This window comes from Oncorhynchus masou, chromosome 17 (genome assembly GCF_036934945.1).
Source record: "Oncorhynchus masou masou isolate Uvic2021 chromosome 17, UVic_Omas_1.1, whole genome shotgun sequence".
Lineage (NCBI taxonomy): Eukaryota > Metazoa > Chordata > Actinopteri > Salmoniformes > Salmonidae > Oncorhynchus > Oncorhynchus masou.
The window spans coordinates 32,968,681-32,989,142 of NC_088228.1; the positions used below are offsets into that span (position 1 = coordinate 32,968,681).

Genomic DNA, 20,462 nt, shown 5'->3' on the forward strand with positions numbered 1-20,462 from the left:
ATATATATAGGCCAATTTTTCCGCCTCCCACATACACACAAGTACGTGCAGCAAAAGCAGCCTATGTGCCATGCCGCATTTGGAATGGGTAGGGCAGTGCCACTGCTGAGCATAGATATGTAGAGAAGCAGCAGCTGGGGTGGAGGGGTTCTACGCAGGTTGTGTTCTAGGTAAGGGAGATGGAAGTTCTAGGGTCTGGAACCCAGTCGGAACTGAATCTGCTAAGAAAACCTGGACCACAGGCGAGCACAAGTGCACATAGAGATATATACACACCACAAGACAAGCACCATACTGTACATAAATACATGGACATTGATCGTCACCTGGCCTGAGGTCAGAGGGTTCAATGTCTGCACTGGGGGGGAGGGGGGGGGGGGGTAAAGACCAAGGAGAGAGAGATAGAGGGGCTTGGGGAGAATAGGGGAAGGATGAGCTAGGAGATGAACACTAGTCCCATTAGAGATCGCAAGCTCCTTGCTTATGATGGGGGGATATTTCTTGTTGGAGAAGGAGGGGGTCGCCTACTGGTGGAGAGGAAGGGAGGGTGGGAGGGCAGTAGTGTTCAGAGGCCAAAGGATGACAGAAAGGGAGAGCGAGTGAGCGGGAAGAGTGAGAGGAGGGAGGAAGAGTGAGGGAAGAGGGAGAGAGAGGGAAGAGAAGCAGATGGGTTAAAAACAGGCAATCGCATTACTTTGAACTTTAATTTAAAAAATACATTCCGTTGTGTATATTACTTCTGTTTTTTTATTTTAGGATTTTATTTGTCATTTCTTAAAGTCATCATCTCATCTCTGCTCAGGCAGAAGCAGCCAGCCAGCCAGACAACCATCTAACGTTATCTCCGTGCTCCCCATTGAACGAGTCATTCTATTTAGCAAGGCTAGTAGTAGCTAGCTGGCTGACAAAATAATTTTACTGGTTCATCAATGTAGATAAGGCATACTTTCAAGGCTGCTTATTACCAACTACTAAAACTATCCATCGGGTAGAGCTACCTCACAAGCTCTCTATCCCTCTCGTTGTTATGTTGAGTCATTCCTCTCTCATGCAAAAAGAACAGGTGCAATGGATTAGGGTCATTGTAACTAATTACCACGTTTCTGCGCTGAACTAAGTTGAATATTTGCCTAACTTCCAAAATCAGCCCGGCGTCCCACATAGTTGTTGACTTAATTTCTCATGGAAAATTTGATTTCTCTCTAGAGAAATGTCAGGTTGAACTCATATAAAAAAAATAAAAAATGGAATTCAAGTAATTTAACTGACATCGGTCAAGTCGTTGTTTAATAACCTGGAAAATGTAGTATTTTCGTTAATCACTCAGCACGAAGAGAAACACTTGAGCTTGTGGACTCTTCCTTGTTTCATTAACCACAAACCACTGGAATGTGTTTGTGTGTTTTACTTGAACTAATAACCCTTCAAATATTCCGCTTAAAATAATGGAACGTCTACAAATGATGTTGGTAGCTGAGTCAGGTTAGCTATATGGTCAGGAAAAACTCAGGGTTACCCCTGGTTATGGGTACCAAATTGTTCAGTGTCACCATGTCCATATACACCGCTCAAAAAAATAAAGGGAACACTAAAAATAACACATCCTAGATCTGAATGAATGGAATATTCTTATTAAATACTTCTTTCTTTACATAGTTGAATGTGCTGACAACAAAATAACACAAAAAATATCAATGGGAATCAAATTTATCAACCCATGGAGGTCTGGATTTGGAGTCACACTCAAAATTAAAGTGGAAAACCACACTACAGGCTGATCCAACTTTGATGTAATGTCCTTAAAACAAGTCAAAATGAGGCTCAATAGTGTGTGTGGCCTCCGCGTGCCTGTATGACCTCCCTACAACGCCTGGGCATGCTCCTGATGAGGTGGCGGATGGTCTCCTGAGGGATCTCCTCCCAGACCTGGACTAAAGCATCCGCCAACTCCTGGACAGTCTGTTGTGCAACGTGGCGTTGGTCGATGGAGCGAGACATGGATATCCCAGATGTGCTCAATTGGATTCAGGTTTGGGGAACGGGCGGGCCAGTCCATAGCATCAATGCCTTCCTCTTGCAGGAACTGCTGACACACTCCAGCCGCATTGTCTTGCATTAGGAGGAACCCAGGGCCAACCGCACCAGCTATGGTCTCACAAGGGGTCTGAGGATCTCATCTCGGTACCTAATGGCAGTCAGGCTACCTCTGGCGAGCACATGGAGGGCTGTGTGGCCCCCCAAAGAAATGCCATCCCACACCATGACTGACCCACCGCCAAATCGGTCATGCTGGAGGATGTTGCAGGCAGCAGAACGTTCTCCACGGCGTCTCCAGACTCTGTCACATGTGCTCAGTGTGAACCTGTTTTCATCTGTGAAGAGCACAGTCTTGGTGTTTTCTGGAAAATGCCAAACGTCCTGCACGGTGTTGGGCTGTAAGCACAACCTCCACCTGTGGACGTCGGGCCCTCATACCACCCTCATGGAGTCTGTTTCTGAACGTTTGAGCAGACACATGCACATTTGTGGCATGCTGGAGGTCATTTTGCAGGGCTCTGGCAGTGCTCCTCCTTATCCTCCTTGCACAAAGGCGGAGGTAGCGATCCTGCTGCTGGGTTGTTGCCCTCCTATGGCCTCCTCCACGTCTCCTGATGTACTGGCCTGTCTCCTGGTAGCGCCTCCATGCTCTGAACACTATGCTGACAGACACAGCACACCTTTATGCCACAGCTCGCTTGATGTTCCATCCTGGATGAGCTGCACTACCTGAGCCACTTGTGTGGGTTGTAGACTCCGTCTCATGCTACCACTAGAGTGAAAGCACCGCCAGCATTCAAAAGTGACCAAAACATCAGCCAGGAAGCATAGGAACTGAGAAGTGGTCTGTGGTCACCACCTGCAGAACCACTCCTTTATTGGGGGTGTCTTGCTAATTGCCTATAATTTCCACCTGTTGTCTATTCCATTTGCACAACAGCATGTGAAATTTATTGTCAATCAGTGTTGCTTCCTAAGTGGACAGTTTGATTTCACAGAAGTGTGATTGACTTGGAGTTACATTGTGTTGTTTAAGTGTTCCCTTTATTTTTTTGAGCAGTGTATATCAGACCTTTTCATCAAAAGGTCAAAGCAACTTAGTGAGTACACACATTTTTCGTATGTGATCCCTGTGGGAATTGAACCCACGATCTTAGCACGCTCACACCAACTGAGCTACACAGGAGCATATAGGCCTAAAGTAGGATACCCTGGCCTCACCTGGGGATGTTGGGAGGGGCCCGGTTAGGGCGGCTGGGGACCTGGGGGCTGTCAGCACTGTTGTTGAAGGGCCCCAGGGGTCCTGGGCGGTTAGGAGGGTGTGGAGCCCCTCGCCCTCCTCCGGGACTAGGGCGTTGGCCTGATGACATCCTCCTGGAACCAGTGGGGCTGGTTGGAGGAGACCTGGGGGGAGGGGGCCATCAGTACCCTTTCATGCATGACATATTCTTGACATCACATAGATAAGACTAAGTCTCCAAGTAAAATAAAAATTAATGACAGTCTTCAAACACGGTTCTCCTGCTCTCCAACCCAACATCTTCACCTGTCGACCAATTACACCTGTCTTCACCTGTCGACTCCATTACATTACACTTAGATATCTAGGGAAGTCATTATCCATGGACTACCAGGATGCCTACCTGTTTCCGCCTCCACCGCGCCAGTCGTTCACGGGCGGGGGCATGGGGGTGGAGATGGTGGTGGTGGAGATATCCCCTATGATGGCCAGGGCCTCCTTCAGGGACTGGTGGGTCCTGAGGACCTCGTCCCTCCTCTGGACCTGCTCCTGGGACTCATCCATCAGGGCACCCTGGTCCTCGGCCGAGTACAGCTGGGCCAGCAGCTCCGCGTTGATGAAGTCCTTCACCTGGTGGCGGGGAGAGAGTTGATGGATCAATCAATCATTCAAATTATTTGATAAAAGCTCTTTTTTACCATGGTTGTCACACAGTGTTATACAGGAACCTGTTCGAGTTAGCTTGCCTGGCACAACGGAACCACGTGAAAAGTTGCACACCAGCCAGGCTCAAGCGAAAGCTGAAAGTGTTTGTAAAAAACACCAACTACTATTTGAACCCATGCCCGATACAATTCCACCAGCGTGGAGCAGAGATCCCTTACATTACTAATCATGAGGTGCATGATGGTCTTGGGCATGAGGTCACGGATGCACTTGTTGACAATGGCCATGTAGGAGTCGACCAGGTTCCGGATGGTTTCCACTTTCCGCTCCAGCTGAGGGTCCATGGAGAAGTTGTCCTGGGACGAGGACGATGTGCCGCCTCCCTCACTTTCCACCTGGAGGAAGAGAGCTTTAAGTTAACACACCTGTATTTAGTGACACAGATATTGTGGCTTGCCTCTTTAGATGTAGAAAACTCATGTGCACATCAAATGACAAAATAATAAATTGTATTTGTAAAGCGCTTTTCATTACACATGGGAATCACAAAGCTCTGTACATCATCAGCAACAACCTTAAGAAAGGCTTTAAAAAAAAATAATAATAACTTTTAGCAAAAATGAGACACTATAACAGTAGCATAGATGCATGCCAGTCTCTCGTGGTTCAAAGTGGAAGAGAGATTGACGTCATCAAATAATTGTTTTTCTAAGAAGTGTTGACAAGCTGAATGCACCGAGGTGTCTGTTTAAACTACTAGAACACAGCTCGGACACCCATGCATACCCCACAAGACATGTCAAAGGTCTCAATCCTCAAGTCCAGAACAGACTATGGGAGGTGCACAGTACTACATACAGCCATGACTACATGGAACTCTATTCCACATCAGATAACTGATGCAAGCAGTAGAATCAGATAAGGTAAAAATACACCTTATGGAACAGCGGAGACTATTGAGACACGCATGGTTGTTGTACGGTGGTATTATAACGTTTGTGTTGTACATTTTGTATTGTAATTATGTAGTGGTGAAATAACGTTATATGATGTACTGTTTAATGGGGAACAGTATGGGGGACCCTTAAATAAATACAAATATCAAATAGCATATCAACAAGGTGTCGCCAACATCTATTGTGACCTGCTACACCCTCTTCACAGTTACATCGAACTTCACTGAGAAAGAGAGGATGGAGAAAGGGAAAATAAAGTGATGATGGCTCACTTGGGAAGTGATAGGATGGACGACATAACAGAAGTGCAACATGGGAAGGGAGTGAAGGGTAGTCATGGGTAATAGGGAACAGGATCAACAGGGCAGATGAGGTGGACAATAAGTTGCAGTGCCTAATATGCAGTGACACCACGGTATGTGGTCACAATGGTGGGCACCAGGGTTGGGGGTCAATTTAATTTCAATTCAGCCATTTCGGTTTACTTTCCTGAACTGAAATGGAATTGACCCCCAACCCTGGTGGCCAGTGCAGTGGTCACTCACATTAGAAGACCTTTCAGGGTAGACTCCAGCACGCAAGAGAGAAGCCCTCCAACTGTCCACCTCGTCCTGAGTGTCACAGGCCAGCTCCAGGAAACGATTGTCCTTGTACACATTCCTGTCAGACCACAACACACAGGAGGGGTAGAGGAAGTTCGTTACGCTTCCGGGTCATTTTAGGGCCACATGGCAGGCTCATCAATTTAAATAAAAAGGAAGAAAACGAGCCCAACAGACTATCTGGTTTCTGTCTCCTTCTACAGTATGTATCGTTATTATTAAAACTAGTGGTACTAAAGTAGGAATATTTTAAGTAGAAGTGATGCCATAATATTACAAGTAATGTTAAGATGTGTGTCTGGTTTCCCGACCTTTGTTCTGTGTTGAAGATGGCAAAGGCATGCTTGCTGGACATGAACCCCTTCTCCACGTCGCGCACCTTCAAGTTGTCCAGAGGGAGCATGTATTTCTTTTCCTTCTCCTGAGATGCAAACAGAAAGGGAGGTACCATCAGCAGGTTTTTACAATATAAACAAGCAACTGCAAAGAACCATGTTAGGGAAATGTTTACTTCGTTTCTGATTACTATCTGATCTCTGTGTGTCATATTATGTTTATTTTTCAGCTTGATTTTTAAAATCAACAGGTTGGCTTAGTCGGGCGCTGATCCAGGGAGAAAGGGAGAGAAGGGGAATGTGGAAAGATGAGTAGGGAGAAGGAGGTGAAGTTGGGGGAGCACAGGGGAGAGGGTGGGGGAGCACAGAGGTGGAGATGGAGTGGAGTGGGAGGAAGAATGAGAGTGGGAGGCAGAGCGGGGCAGGGAGGGGGAGACGACATGTGGAAGTCATTAGTGTGTGGGTCGTTCTCCACGGTACGTTTGAAAAAGGGGGGGGGGGGGGGAGAGAGCTGGGGCTGGAGGAAACGTTCTGGCTACGATAAAGAGGAGAAATACAGATGTGGAGAAACACAGGGGACTCCGGGAATGCACTGTGGTGTGCATTTGAATGCATGGACGTCGGATCAAGCAGGGGTCTGCTGGTCAGGATAACACTGAGCATGACATGAGTAAAGAGTTGAGAGAGAGTCAAATTTACTGTAAAAAAAACTCCATCACACACACTCCATCAAACCTGGCCATCTCATTTCTTCCCCCTCTCTCCCCATTATCCCTCCCCCTCTTATTTCTTCAATATTTCTACTTTCCTTTCCAGAGGCCCACTTCCTGCCTGATTTTCCAGGGAGTGAGGGAGAAAGAGCGAGAGATTAAATGACAGCCTGGCGTTAAGACTCAACATCTGGTACTGCTTAACAGCACAGAGAGACGGGGTGCAAGAGAAGGAGGGAAGAACTTCCAGAGCGGAGTTAAGAAAGAGGGAGACCTGAAGAAGAAACAAAGTGAAGGATTCCCGAAAAGTGGTTCAACAGAGGTGTCCATATGTGACCCCCTGCAGAGCGATGGTAGGGTCTCACTAGGATTGTAGCGTCTCACTAGGTATGAAACGAGAAAAGAACCATTGCAGACTTCTCTCGGTTGTATTCCCCAAGGGGTCACTCCAACCCATATATGGTCACACGTGTCCCTCCCTCTTCCTCCATCTCTCCCTCTTTTTCCTTCCCTCTCTCTTTTTTTTGCAATATCCCCTCCCTGAGTGCTCAGCCAGTCTGTCCCGGTCGGTCGTCTGAGTGTGAATGTGCCACGTCAAGCCTGGATACTCTGCAAGGCCGGCATGACCCAAACGGACAGTGACGGGAACGACACCCAGAAACACAACAGACAAACGACAGAGAGGGGGAGAAGAGGCGACAAAGACGGGTGAAAAGAAAATAGGTTTTGGGGTTTGAGGGGGGGGGGGATCCCTACTTCTTGATGCCAAAATGGAGGAAGGAAGGAAGAAAGACAAAGATCAGCAAACGTTACGGCCTACGGCATGGCAGAGAGTCAATGTCTTTTGGGGCCTAAGACAGACTGTCCGGCTCCGTCCTCCCAGTGTTCAGACTACCTGTTCATTGTCATACTGGTGTACAGTAGTCTGCACATTGGTTAGACTGGGCAGGGAAGCACTTCTCTTCCATTTGGGGAAACACTGGCTTTCAAAAGGAGGTTTCATAGTGGGTTTGATCATCTACACTCCACCACCGACCATCTTCCACTGCCGTTTGCTCATCTCTTTGCTTTGTCTTCTACTCTGTGTCGGGTATCGGTTCCTATTTTGTACTTTTTGAATGTTCTGACTGCATTTAAGACTTATTTTACCTTCGTGGAATAAATGTACATCATTGGTTTCAAAGAAAGAAGAAGAAAAAAAGACCTATATAAAGTTAAAAAGTCAGTCAGATCTCAGACCAATGTGTTCTAATGGCCTTGAAACGGTCGGTTTACTAAATGTACGGTATAAACAGCAATAGAAGTGTGTCGGCTCCTGGATCTTTACACAAAGAATCCAGCCCCGATTCTGATGCAGTAGATGGGGAGAGGGAGGACCATAGGCTCAAACAGTCATGCAAAGTGATCAATCCATCCATCAAGTCCTGTTTCAAATACAACACATCCTTCCAGTATTTCATTGGCGTTAGGTTGGGAGGTAACAGTAACAATGTTGCCTAAAGATACAGTCAAAGTCAAGAGATAGAGTTAAATGATACTATTATCATATTCTGTGCTCAAACTATTGTGTGGCAGCTGGTCTTCATACTGTCCAGGGTGAATAAGCAGCAAAAATATTATTTCACTGATATAATAAACCAACTAGAGAGGCCTAGTGGTTTGGTAGTTTAGTGGGGCAAGTGGATGATGCTGTTAAAAGGATGTATAAGAGTTATTATGTATGTAAGGTTGTGTTACAGTAAATTACTGTATTGGGAGTTGTATACTGTATAGGTAATAATATTTTATTGGGTAGGGATGCTACTGTAGGATTAGCAATGGTGTTGGGAACACGATTACTGTAATATTAGGGTGGCTGTGGAATTGTATTGGTGATAGATGGTTTGGATAACGAAGGGCTATTGGGTTCAGAAACAGAGAGGGAGGAATACTGCCATTTAATAGGTTATTTCTCCCTGAAACATTGGAGGCTGATGTTTGGATTACAAATGTGTGATTTTCCTGCCAAGAATGTGTGCAGTTTCAGAGAAACTGCCAACTGCACCGAGAAAGAGAAGGGGGGGGGGGTCAGAGAGAGAGAGAGAGAATAAATAAACAGTAAGACGCCCAAGGAAATTTGGAAAAATGCTTGGTTGAATGCAGTGGTGCGATTAGTTGTACATTAAATATTACAAAAGTAATGTGTTACTTTACAATATTACTTTGTGTGGAAAGTAAAGCATTACTCTATCATGTACTTCCATGAAACAAATCTAAAAATCTCCCTGTTTGTTTGACTGTCAGAGGGAGGGAGCATGGCGAGCGCACTACCAAAAATAGCTATTTACTAACTCAGGTTTATCTCTAGTTTCTCCTTTCATCTGTGGCGCTGCTTTCCTGTGCTAGTCTACAAGTCCTGCTTAATTAGCCATATATAAATGTAAGCCAAACATCTGTACAGATTTCTTATCTTTTCACTCAAAATCTCTCTCGAGCCGCCAGTTCTGGTTATAGACCGCGTGTAAAGGGACCCATAGAGATGTACAGAAGGCACATTTACCACTAGATGTGAAAACCCTCTATGGGCTTTGCTATCACAGAAGCGATCAATAGCAAAGATCAGAGGTGCATACTCTACATTTCTATGGACAGCAGCTGTTATGACATTTCTCCAAAACGGCTTTCCTCCGCTCGCTCAAGAACTAAAACGAGGAAACAAGTTGGGATTGGATCATGGAGACACGCGTCCGGTGGAGACATGATGCTGAAAGTCTTGACAAAGTAACTAATAACGTTACCCAGCCGTTACTCATGAAAGTAATCCGTTGCACAACGTGTTACAAAAGTAACAGATTACCCCTAACACTGGTTGAAAGGTCAGAGATTCGTAAAACAACTACTTTAATAGTAAACGCGACATGAGAATGTCTACGATCCATCGAGTTACCGTTTTGAATTATTACTCGTCGAATGATGTGTCATAAAGCCGATGTGTGTAGTCGCATGTGTGTGTGTGTGAGCAGTGGTTTTCTTTGGGATGGTTCCAATTGTGCAAAAGAAAACCAAATGCCTTAACTCCCAGCGCAGTGTGGAGAGGTGAAGAGACAGAAAGAAGGGGGGGGGGACAAAAAAAAGACAGACAAAGAGAGCGTGATTTCTGTCCAGTGAATTTGGCTGTGTATCGACCACGTACTGTATATAGAGACGATTTAAACCATGTGTTCTGCTTGTTACCCGTGTGATGTCATCTGCTGACCAGTGCATGGATTGGCTGACTCCGGGAGTTGCTGTGTGTCTGCCTGTCTACACTTGCTGTGCAGAACATCCTGGAACCTGTACAGCAGGCACAGACAGGCAGACAGACACCAGCCCGTCAAGCTATGAATGACAACATCCAGCCAATCAACGAGCACCCTGCACCGCAAGGGGAAGAGCAACGTCACTGAAGAGCCAATGTGGAACCACCGTTGAGTTGTGATTTAGTGGGTAGTCAGAAGGTATGGTTTATATTATGTCCTCTACAAAGATAACAAATAAAATACTTATCACTTGGGAATTTGCCAGAGATCCAAAGCGCATATGTATATTTTACCATTTGTTGACCTGCCCACCCTTCTGCCAGGCATTAAACAAAAAGGAGGGCTGTATATCAGGAGAATAGGTGGTCCAATCCACCATCACCTGAAGTCTAGCCAAAACTACATCAGACTGACTGTACTAACTGACCCTGAAGAGGGTCAACTAACTCACTCACCTCATCATCCTTGAACCAGGACAGACTCTCAGCGGTCAGGACAAACCAGTATTCCTTAGCCCCGCCTTTAATTATGCTGATGTTGTTGATGGTCAGCCAGCCCTTACGGATTACCTGTAGAGAGAGCAGGGGGCAGAGGTTAGAGGTCAGGGGATGAAAGATGGGGTCATAGTTGTGGTGGGTGGTGTAATTGCCAGGAAGTAGGAGAGTTTAAAAAAAATAATAATAATAAAAGGTACTGAAGAGTTGTCATGTCCTCAAGGATGCATCATCTACTGTTCCAAATCCTACTTCAATCATAGTCAGTCAAACCTGGCCAGTTAGTCTACTGCATGTACACAAACCGATGTGCACAAAAGTGACGTATGAATAATAAAATGCAATGAGAAAGTGTGTTGTGTGAGAACTCCAAGTTAATTGATATTGAAAGCGTGTATCTTTGTGAATAAACCACAGGTTGGCATTTATTGTCATGAATCTTGCCCTGGAGGCAGCTCTGTAGTGGTCACTAGCTGGCACAGCCACAAATCTGATTTTAAACCTAACCACAAAAACATTTTTTTTTAATTCACAGATTTGTTTTAATGAATTTTTACGATATAGCCAGCTGGCCAAACTAGCAGAAATCGCTCAGTTCAGGCTCCAGGGCAAGATTCATGACAATAAACATCAACCTGCAAATAAACCAAACCATAATTTATGTTCAGTGATAGTGCCTGGAGGCTGTTGAAAGTTACAAACAGAAGTCTGTGTCACAGCGTTAAAGAAGTGTCCATCGTGTTATTAGTGCCTCATAACATTCCCCAAACAAACAATATCAGCATTATAGCACTATAGCATTAGAGCTACATCAGTGTTAGGTGTGTTAACTAGCCTGCGCACACAACAAGCCAGTGGCAGTCAAAGGATTGAGTGATTATTAAGTTAGGTGTCTCGGATGGCCTAGAACCACTAAGGGGGGGTTACCCAAAAAGCACATTTCTAAAGTCTTATTTTTGTTCAGTTCTGGTACAAATCAAAGATTTTTTTCAACACCATTTATAGTGGGAGGCTGACTGACAGGTAACCCCCCTGTGGTCAAAGGGATGAGGGAGTGTCGTAACGTAAACGGTTGCTCTTACAATCAGGCCTGAGGCGGGTGGAGAGGAGGCCTGAAACAGGAAGGAAGTGGGCCGTTAAAAACACCTAAGGCACCACGTCGGGATACAATCTCATGAATGGAACCTACCACACCGGGCTCAAATACATGGTAAATACTTTCTAAGGGGTGCTTCATTTCGCTTGGAGCTTATGCTTTTGGGACTATTCTACTGGTCCCATTGTATAGCAGGCAAACTAAATCAATGCAGATCGAGCATTTGAAAGTATTCGACATGTATTTGACTGACCCCGAACCAGTGTAAAGTAGCTAACTAACAGCCATAGCAGTTGAGTGGGTTCAAGTTGGCACTTCACACTTGTACCCGTACATGGGTTAAAAAATGGCAGATTTGGGCACTGATAAGCGCATAAATTGGAACACTGTAACATGCTATAAATGATGCCAGAGCTCAAAGCTCAGCGCTGTATGGGTTTTGATCCAACCCAAAACGAAACCTGCCAACTCCCACTTCTAAGGACATATCCAACCTACTAATGTTGACTGTGTTTTTTTTTGTTTTTTTTAGAAAGTAACTTGACATTGTTGGTTTCTGCCTAACAGCTTTTCTGGACTAAAAACAAAGTAATGTTCCCTAGTTATTTAACTTTAACTGAGATTGATTCTATGCCACTATGAGTAGCCCTTTACACTCGTACCTCTATACGGGTTGAAAATGGCAGGTTTGTGCACTGACAAGCACATAAATTGGAATGCAGTGGGTGTACAGTAACATGCTGTACATGACGGTGACGGCGCTGTATGGATTTTGACCGAAATCCGTTCTGATATCCAGCACCACAAGAAGTTGCCCCCATCCCTCCTACCAATTGGGCAACTTTTGCAAACTCTTTGTTGTCGAAGTGAGGAAATGCTGTAAATGAAGACGACCGAGTGTTTTGAAAGATGAGACGCCGTACGAGCAAGCCAAACACCTGCGAGTCCAAATGTGCACGTCACATTTTCATATCATAAAACAAAGTCATACAGTGTCAACATTTATGACCACTAGGTCTGATGTGCAGATACAACGTGACATGGCGTCATGCCCTGGGTTGTTCGGAACAGAATGTCTATTGTGGAGAAAAATAATTCACCACGGAACACGGACCTTATAACTTAGCTAGTCATGTTGGCAATGGAACAAGCCTTCAAATGATGCAGACCTGACCTAGATTGCTATGTATAATGGGCCTTTTTTTGGATTGGGTAAACAACTCCAGTCATTGTGTGATGGCAGGGATGCAGGGCTATGTTCAAAGTGTGCTTCCTGAACGGCACAGCTAGGAGAGCTGCAAAAAGCACATTCTAGTTAAAGAAGCTTCTGTGAGTCATAAAAGTGTATTGAAATGACTTAGGAACTGTGTCCACCTTGGACACACGTTAGTTCTTTCACTCAAACCCTCGTCCTTTTTCCCCAGTTACTGAATTCATCCAGAGTATTTTTACGTTTCGTTGTCAACATATGCGGCAAAAAGTACAGTAAATGTAAAATGCACATAAAATCAACAGTGTAATTGTTTGGAATCAGTCTTCTGAACTGTTGTGCCCTCAACTTTGTTCAAATCATTTCCCCAGAATCTCCAAACTGTTCCCTTTCATTCGCTACCATGCGTATGCTTGTCAAATGTATTTTGTAAGAATCATTTTGATTTATCCCTATCCATATAGGCGAATTCCCAGGAGTGTAAAGGGTTAAAGCTTGAGATGTGGAAAAAGCTATAAAAACAGTCAACTCAGGGTGGCCACAAGAGGGAGCCACAGTGGCCAGTAGTGTAAATACAGACAGCAGGCAAAGCCCAACCCTAACCCCGAACCCAACGAGTGATACTCACCAACCAGGCCAGACGCCCAAAACAAGGCTGCTCAGACTCTCACTAAGGGTTTGGGATGAAATGCATGGGGGCACCTTGATGACATAGAAGGGGTTTAAACATAGTGATAAAAGGTAAATAAAACTTAAAAAACATCCATTTGTTTTGTACACACACACCCAACATAATAATAAAAAAGTGTTACCATCCAACTGAAAAAAACAAAGGCAATCAAAAGGTCCCCCAAAATCAACATGAAATGTAAAAAAATAAAAAAAAATACAACAAAGGCAATAACGTATGTAGAATGTACAGGAGTATACATACGGTGTGCAAAATTAATGACACAAAGGAACCAGGAAGCATACGAGTCCCTATGGCCCCGTCTCCTCCTATATGGCCTGCAGCCCACTGTTGGGAGTGTGGGCGACCCTTGGCCTTTTGTTCTGGAGCGCGTGCATGCGTGTGTGTGGCATTTCAGATCTTCCTCTATGTCTCACCTGGCTGACCTGGCTCGCAGCGCTGCTCTGCTTGTTACTCTGCTTGCTGCTCTGCTGTGCACTACGGAGCAGAGGAAGCAGAGAGACAGAAACAGATAAGCAGTAAGCACAGAGGGAAACAGACAAGCGACGGAGAGGTCCGTACGGTATTATCTGCAGGTATTCAGCTTCTATGCCCCCCCCCTCACTTTGTAATAACACAATAGCAGGTCAATAAAGGCAGGCCTGGTCAGTAATTTACTTAGCAAAGCCTATGAAGTCCTCGTGGTTAGTGTTGATGTACGAGAGCTGGACATCGATTAGCAGCAACACCTGCAATTGGAAACAGAAAGATTTGGTCAATAATACATGGAAGCTTCATTTACAGTGTAGTCACTAGCCCCTGGGTCAATAAGTCCACTGTTTACATAACCATGTGTGCATTTTTACTGTGTATGTGTGTGTGGTGTTGGTTCTTCTATCCTTGTGGGGACCTAAAATCCCCAAAATGTCCCCACAAGGATAGTAAAACAATGAAAATTCTCCCTCGTAGGGACATTTACCACATCCCCATGAGGACAAAAGGCTATTTTAATCTTAGGGTTATAATTAGGGTCAGGGTTATGTTTAGGGTTAGGGTTAGATTTTGAATGGAAATTCATTTTAGAAGAACATAATGTGTGTGTTAGGTTGTTACCTGGTCCTTTGCCCTGCTCTCTCTGTCTCGGATGTGTGAGGTCACAATTCTCTCAGTTTCCTCACGCAGTCTGGGGAAGCAATCCAACTGAAAACACACATCGCATCGTATCACGGCACATCATAGGAAATAATATCATTTAAAAACGCACCACGTTTTTGAATTCTAAAAAGGATACCAGAATGAGGATTGATTGACTAAAAAGGTTACCTTGTTGGTACACTGGCGCACGGTGTTGATCAGCTCCTGAATGACCATGTCCACACACTTGATACACGGCTCCTTAATCTTCACAATCTGCTTCTTCACGATGGCCTCAAATGCCATGTCTGGAGTGAACAGGCCAGTCCTGCGGAGGGAGGGAGGGAGAAAGATAGAAAGAAAGAAAGATAGAGAACAGTCAAGAAAGGAGATGTGTAGGAGGAAGAAGAGGATCGTTGAAGGTGGTAGGAGAGAGGTAAACAGGAAAACACCCACCTGATACCGTGGATGTTCTTGATGGCGTAGCTGATCTCCCGCCGCATCTCCTTGTCATCACACTCCATCTGGCAGCGAGAGCGAGAAAGGGAGAGCGATTGAGAATGAGAGTGTTTTCTAGCCAAACACCAAATGAAACAAGACGTGCATCAGTCAGCTAGCTAACCTTCACCAGCTCGAAGGGGAATCGCTCGTGGAAGATGCGGTTGATCTTGGCTCCACCTGAGAGCTCTACAGTATCCACTTGGTCCCCAGAGCCCTCAATACGCTTCTCAAAGTCCACTGAGAACTGCTGCACCATCCTACACAAACAAAATCAAAATTGCATTTTCAGTTGATTTGCTGAATTGAGAAGAATTTGACCCCATCCCTGATTGTGAAACATATTTCTTTCTGAAGGACTCACTGCAGCAGTTGCTTGGTCTTCCGTCCCGGGTCATCAGGGCGGTATCCTCGGTACTCCTCAGCCTCCTTGTCCAGAGACAGCAGCTGGGTCTGCAGCTTGCTACGGAACGCTGGTAGCGTGTCACGGATGTGGTTGGTCAGTTGCTATGGCAACACAACACAAAATGTACCCTAAATGTAACGTTGCTAAGCAAGCCTATTATGCGGTCTTTGGGACGCATAACAAGGATGTAATAACAGTAACGGAGTCTCTCCTACAGGTTAACTGGTCAGTCTACAGTCAGTCCGTTAGCCTACCTGGTTGAGGACTTTCTGCAGGCACGGGGTGCCCATCTTTTCGGCCATGTGTCTGTAGGCCGGGTGAGTCAGGAAGAACTTCCTCTCAGCAGCCATAGCCATCTTGATGTCCTTCTTCCCATCAATGTCCTTCTGACTGCGGTTCACCACTCCAATGTAACCTGGCAACACACACAGATGGACAGGGTGAAACCACTCCAATGTAACCTGGCAACACACACAGATGGACAGGGTGAAACCACTCCAATGTAACCTGGCATCACACAACACACACAGAGGGACAGGGAAACCACTCCAATATAAACACAGACAAATGGTCGGAGGGATGAGGGGAAAAAACATGACTGGGATGGAACCAGAATAAAATGTACTCGCGGAGGATAGAACAGAAAAGCTGGTACCAAAGATAACCAAAGTAATTTGGTTGGACATAAAGATGGATAAAGACAAAAGAGAGAGATATTGGTAGAAAGAGTGAGTAATAGACAGATGTCCCACCTCTCCTCAGGGGCAGCAGCTTGTTCTCCAGGACCTCCCTGGCATCTGTTCCCTCATCCATCAGGTCCAGCTTGGTGATCACTCCTATGGTCCGCTGGCCTGGAGGTCAAAGGGTAAGGGGCAAAAGGCAGTGGCAGGCCAGTCACAACACAAAGGCTACGTTCCAGGCGGACTTGATTGCAGACGCCTTGCGAGATCTCAACGCCTGGATAGGTAACCCCATCATATGACAGAGCAATAATGATCAACGTCTTACCCTGGGGGTCGACGTCTTTGGCCAGTTTGAGGGCGTCGGAGTTGGCCAGGTCAGAGTTGGCCGGGGTGACAGCCAGGATGAGACAGCTCTCCCTGCAGATGAACTGCATGATCATGTCTCTGATCTGCTGCTCAATGTCCACTGGCTGGTCCCCCACGGGCACCTTGGTGATGCCTGGCAGGTCGATCAGGGTCAGGTTCAGCACTGCAGGCAGAGGAGAGAGGACACATGTCATGGTGAATATTACCTAACACACAGGAGGGTGAGGACAACAGCCCACAATGAACAATACACAATTGTTCAGCAGTGCAGGAGGTAGAGGGACAGAGATGAGAGAGAAAGAGTAGTTAAGGGGTTGTGCATGTCTACCATGTGGGGAGTAGACGCGCAGATTGATGGGGACGGGAGAGATGCCCTTATTGGCCCCGGTAATGCGGTCAGTCTCTGCCTCAATCTCCTGGCGAACCTCGTCAAAATCTGTGAACTTCTTCCCTTTGCAGTGCAAGAACTCTGCCCATTCTGTGAAGAAAAGGGCAAAGATTAGATTCCAAATGTGTGTGCGGGTGTGTGAGTTTGTGTGTTACCTGCATTGGCGCTGATAAGCTGCAGGACAAGGGGCCTGCGGGTGACGATCCCAGAGCCTCGGGGCAGGAAGTCCCTGCAGACAGATAGCCAATCAGGACAGATACACAGAGAGGAAGTGGGGTTGAATTTAACCTTGCCTTCCAGGAGCGAATGAGACAGTAAGATGGTGTCTGGCTATGTGAGACTATGTTGACGGTGACAGTGATGGTGTCGCACTGTAGGAGTCTGAGGCCTACAGCAGCCACTGACTGCTATAGTGTACAACGACTCACACATACTGAACACACACAACCACACAATGTAGAATTAAATCACAGCACACAACCAAATGGAATCTCTTCTTACTAACAGAAGATATTAGGAATGCAAAAAAATGTTGATCTGAAAATGTCAATCAGGCTCTTATAACATTTAGTCCAGTTTACCCACAGAGCCCCGAGTACAACCCTTAATGCTGCTGATCAAATTAAATAGATAATAAAAAAAAAGTCATCAATTCTGACCTAGAGTACAAGAAGTCAACATGAACAGCTGCACAGTGGCAAGTAGCAGAGCACTCCGTAAATGAACGATGACTTTAGTACATACCAGTCTGCTACCAGGCGAGAGAGTGCATGTGTGTGTCTATTTTACTAGGCAGGTCAGTTAAGAACAAACTCTTATTAACAATGATGGACTGGCAAGTGTGCGTGCGCGCGTGTGTGTGTTGACCTTGGGCAGCATCGGGTGGAGGTGCTAGCTGGTGGCGCTGATATTCAGCAGTCTCAGTCACGCACACAGGCTTGCAGTGTGTGGCCTCCAGATTGCTGTCCTGACAAAAACGAGGGCAAAGCAACTGGCTAGGTACTGCTCTGTTCCAGCTGTCCTGGGCAGCCTAGCTGTTTGGAGAAAGAGGTGCTGTACCCTGGACTGCCATGTATACAGGGACCTTTGAACTGTTTGGATCCTTTTTTTTGTCCATTTGATTGGTAGATTCAAATAAAGTATTTAAAGTGTGTGTGTGTCTACATGCATGTTTAAGGTCCTTGTCATCTAGTGGTCTAAGTGAATGAACACATATTGACATTGAGACCTCTTATCTATGGGCGAGCAGGAAATATGAGTCAGACACCTGCTGTCCATTCGGCAAGCAGTGTGGGTGGGGGAGCCAACCCTGGACAGCAGGACCATTACTCAGCTGGATCCCAGGTCTCAGGGGTGGCTGGCTGGGCCTTGACTGATGCTGCTGCCAACAACCCTGCACTTCTTCTATCTAGACCTGGGTCATATTCTCTAGGCACAAAACGGAAGAAAACAGACTGAAATAGAGAGGGACTGTGAACCTTGTTCAATAAGAAACTCATTTTTCTTACCATTGCAAAATGTTTTGCTACATTGTGCACTAATTCATATGACCCTGGAGATTAGTAGGAAACCTTCTATACCTAACCTCAATTGCCAGTCTTCACCATTCACATGGCTGGAAAATATTTGAAGGTATATGCAATCTTTATGAACCGATACCCTCTTGTCCATATCTAATGGTATCTGTTTTATGTACCAACCACAGTCATAATGTACCACTTAATCCCACAGCGCAGAAAATCTAATGGAAGCTCTTCTGTGTGAGTGACAGCAGAACCGATTTGATCATATTAATGTAATAAGAGTGTTGCCTTGGGGTTAATGTATATATCCAGGCCTTTACAAGTCATTTCCTTACCCATTTTACTGGGGGACATTTTACATTTCAATGAGTTTAAGCAAATGGTTCAAAGCAAATGCTGAGATTTCAGGGACTGAAACAGGCTAAATGGGGCTGGATGATTGGGCTGGAGTCTCGAGTGGGTATCGGCTCCCTTTTTCATAAAGCCGGCTATTAAATAGTATTGCGCGTTAAAAATAAGATGGAGACGAGCTCCTACCTCAAAGAAGATCGGGACGCCACAGACGTTTCGAAAAACGAAACGTGACGGGGATGGACACGACATCCCCGACCCCATGCTTAACACGAGATAGTATTATGTATTGCCCTATAGTGATGAATTTGTGCTTGGATGCTGCTCCTTTACCTGCCAACGAAGTTCTCCAACACGGAGCTCTTGCCAGCGCTCTGTCCGCCGACTACCGCGATCTGTGGCAGGTCAAGATTGCAGCTCTGACCGATGCCGCTGAAAGCGTCCTGAAGCTTGTTGACCAACGGGATCAAGTCCTCCATTCCCCGGTTACCCATGGTGCTAGCGGGCGTGAGAGGCTCAAACTGAGTGAGAAGGAAGTGGGCGGTTATATATTTAGTCCAGTGCTACCGTGCTTGTTTATGTAGTTGTCATCTAGACGCACATTGCCCCAAGCAAAGCAAGGGTTGATTCGACTGCGAGAGAGAGAGAGAGGGAAAGAGAGCAGTCAGAGTAGGATTGCGCAGTTGCTCGCCACCAACACCGTGCACACACACCATTTTCTTCAAGGGCATTTGGGTAATGAAGTCCTTGATAAAACCCTACTCTCAAAGCACATAATATAAAACCGTGCATGGAATTGTAGACAGTCTAATCCCATAGGTTTGGAATGACCTACCCACACCAAATGATTCGCGTTGCATCAAACATGATGCGTTTTGCATACAGGCAACACGTTTACAATAAATACATCACAGCATTCATTATATTCTTTATCAATAGTCATTTACCCTTTCTCAAGGATTCCTTGGCGTTTGAAGAACAGGCAGATCCAACCCAAAATCCGTATCCATACGCAATTATAGCCTACAAGCAACGCCACCTGCTTTAACTGAGCATCGGTTTAATGTGAATATCCTGTGGTATATAATTGTTTTGGTGGCGTGGTTATGCACGGATGGACTTCAAAGCCTTATTACGAGCGAACACAAATTCGCCTCTATAACGGCTTAATCATATTTATTTTACGCAAACGCGATAATTGCGATGCTCGCCACGCCTGGTGATAAGATTGACATAACGAGGTGCCCAATGACAGAAATTGAGTTGTGTTCGCAGCACACATACGCGGCGCGGTAGGCCTATAGGCAGAGCGCACACAGGTTAGGCAAAACAACCCCGCCCCCTGTTTACATCGTGCCAGCTTTTCCGTCGTGACTCACGGCTGCGAATCACCTCACTGAGCATGATTGGTTGGATGCACTTCATCAATTCCCTGCAGTGAGACAAAAAATTACATTTCGAATATTTGAGGCTGAAGGACACTGACATTCATGTTCAACTCAGCCCCCCCTTTCCATCACGGCCTCTTCTATCGTGTATGCATAGATAATGTATTTTGTTAGATGGCAAAGTATTCTGTTCCATAGCAGGTGGCCAGTATAGTGGTCACCACAGTCAGTTTGTAGGCTAGTGCTAGGCTACTGTAGGCCATAGGGATGTCTGGAGAAGGAAGTCATGCAGAGAGGACAAGGCACAGCCTGCCTATTTTAACCTCACCAGGCCAACATCTGTGTTAGATAAAAGCCATTTTGTTTCTTCCATTCATTATAACAATAGCTATACCCTACATTTGACATGCTCATTATACATCAGCATTAGA

The 20,462-nt window shown here is 45.6% G+C and overlaps 1 protein-coding gene across 2 annotated transcripts; it reads right to left on the reverse strand.

The window, feature by feature from the left end:
• Positions 1 to 374: 374 nt before the first annotated feature.
• LOC135558883 (dynamin-3-like) lies at positions 375 to 19,846 on the reverse strand. 2 transcript variants are annotated; one of them, XM_064993084.1, is made up of 22 exons: positions 19,591 to 19,846; positions 18,977 to 19,275; positions 16,925 to 16,998; positions 16,710 to 16,859; positions 16,341 to 16,544; positions 16,085 to 16,183; positions 15,587 to 15,747; positions 15,291 to 15,433; positions 15,051 to 15,186; positions 14,885 to 14,952; positions 14,618 to 14,756; positions 14,408 to 14,494; positions 13,973 to 14,043; positions 13,741 to 13,792; positions 11,401 to 11,430; positions 10,280 to 10,393; positions 5,813 to 5,922; positions 5,445 to 5,559; positions 4,162 to 4,338; positions 3,681 to 3,907; positions 3,259 to 3,441; positions 375 to 527 (listed from the first exon to the last, which is right to left on the reverse strand). In XM_064993084.1, the coding sequence occupies exons 2-22, from the start codon at positions 19,135 to 19,137 to the stop codon at positions 482 to 484; spliced, it is 2,547 nt and encodes an 848-aa protein (XP_064849156.1). In that variant the 5' UTR covers positions 19,138 to 19,275; positions 19,591 to 19,846; the 3' UTR covers positions 375 to 481. The 2 variants fall into 2 exon arrangements, with proteins under 2 accessions (XP_064849156.1, XP_064849155.1); XM_064993083.1 differs by lacking the exon at positions 11,401 to 11,430 and having other exon boundaries at positions 13,732 to 13,792.
• Positions 19,847 to 20,462: the final 616 nt, after the last annotated feature.

What these genes read in the sequence shown, in the direction of transcription:
- LOC135558883 (XM_064993084.1), bottom strand. Translation starts at nt 19,137, where the DNA reads ATGGGTAACCGGGGAATGGAGGACTTGATCCCGTTGGTCAACAAGCTT. An exon ending in TTGGAGAACTTCGTTGGCAG is followed by an intron (nt 16,999 to 18,976) that starts GTAAAGGAGCAG and finishes ATCTGTCTGCAG; the next exon opens with GGACTTCCTGCCCCGAGGCT. An exon ending in CACCCGCCTCAGGCCTGATT is followed by an intron (nt 10,394 to 11,400) that starts GTAAGAGCAACC and finishes CTCTCTCTACAG; the next exon opens with GTAATCCGTAAGGGCTGGCT.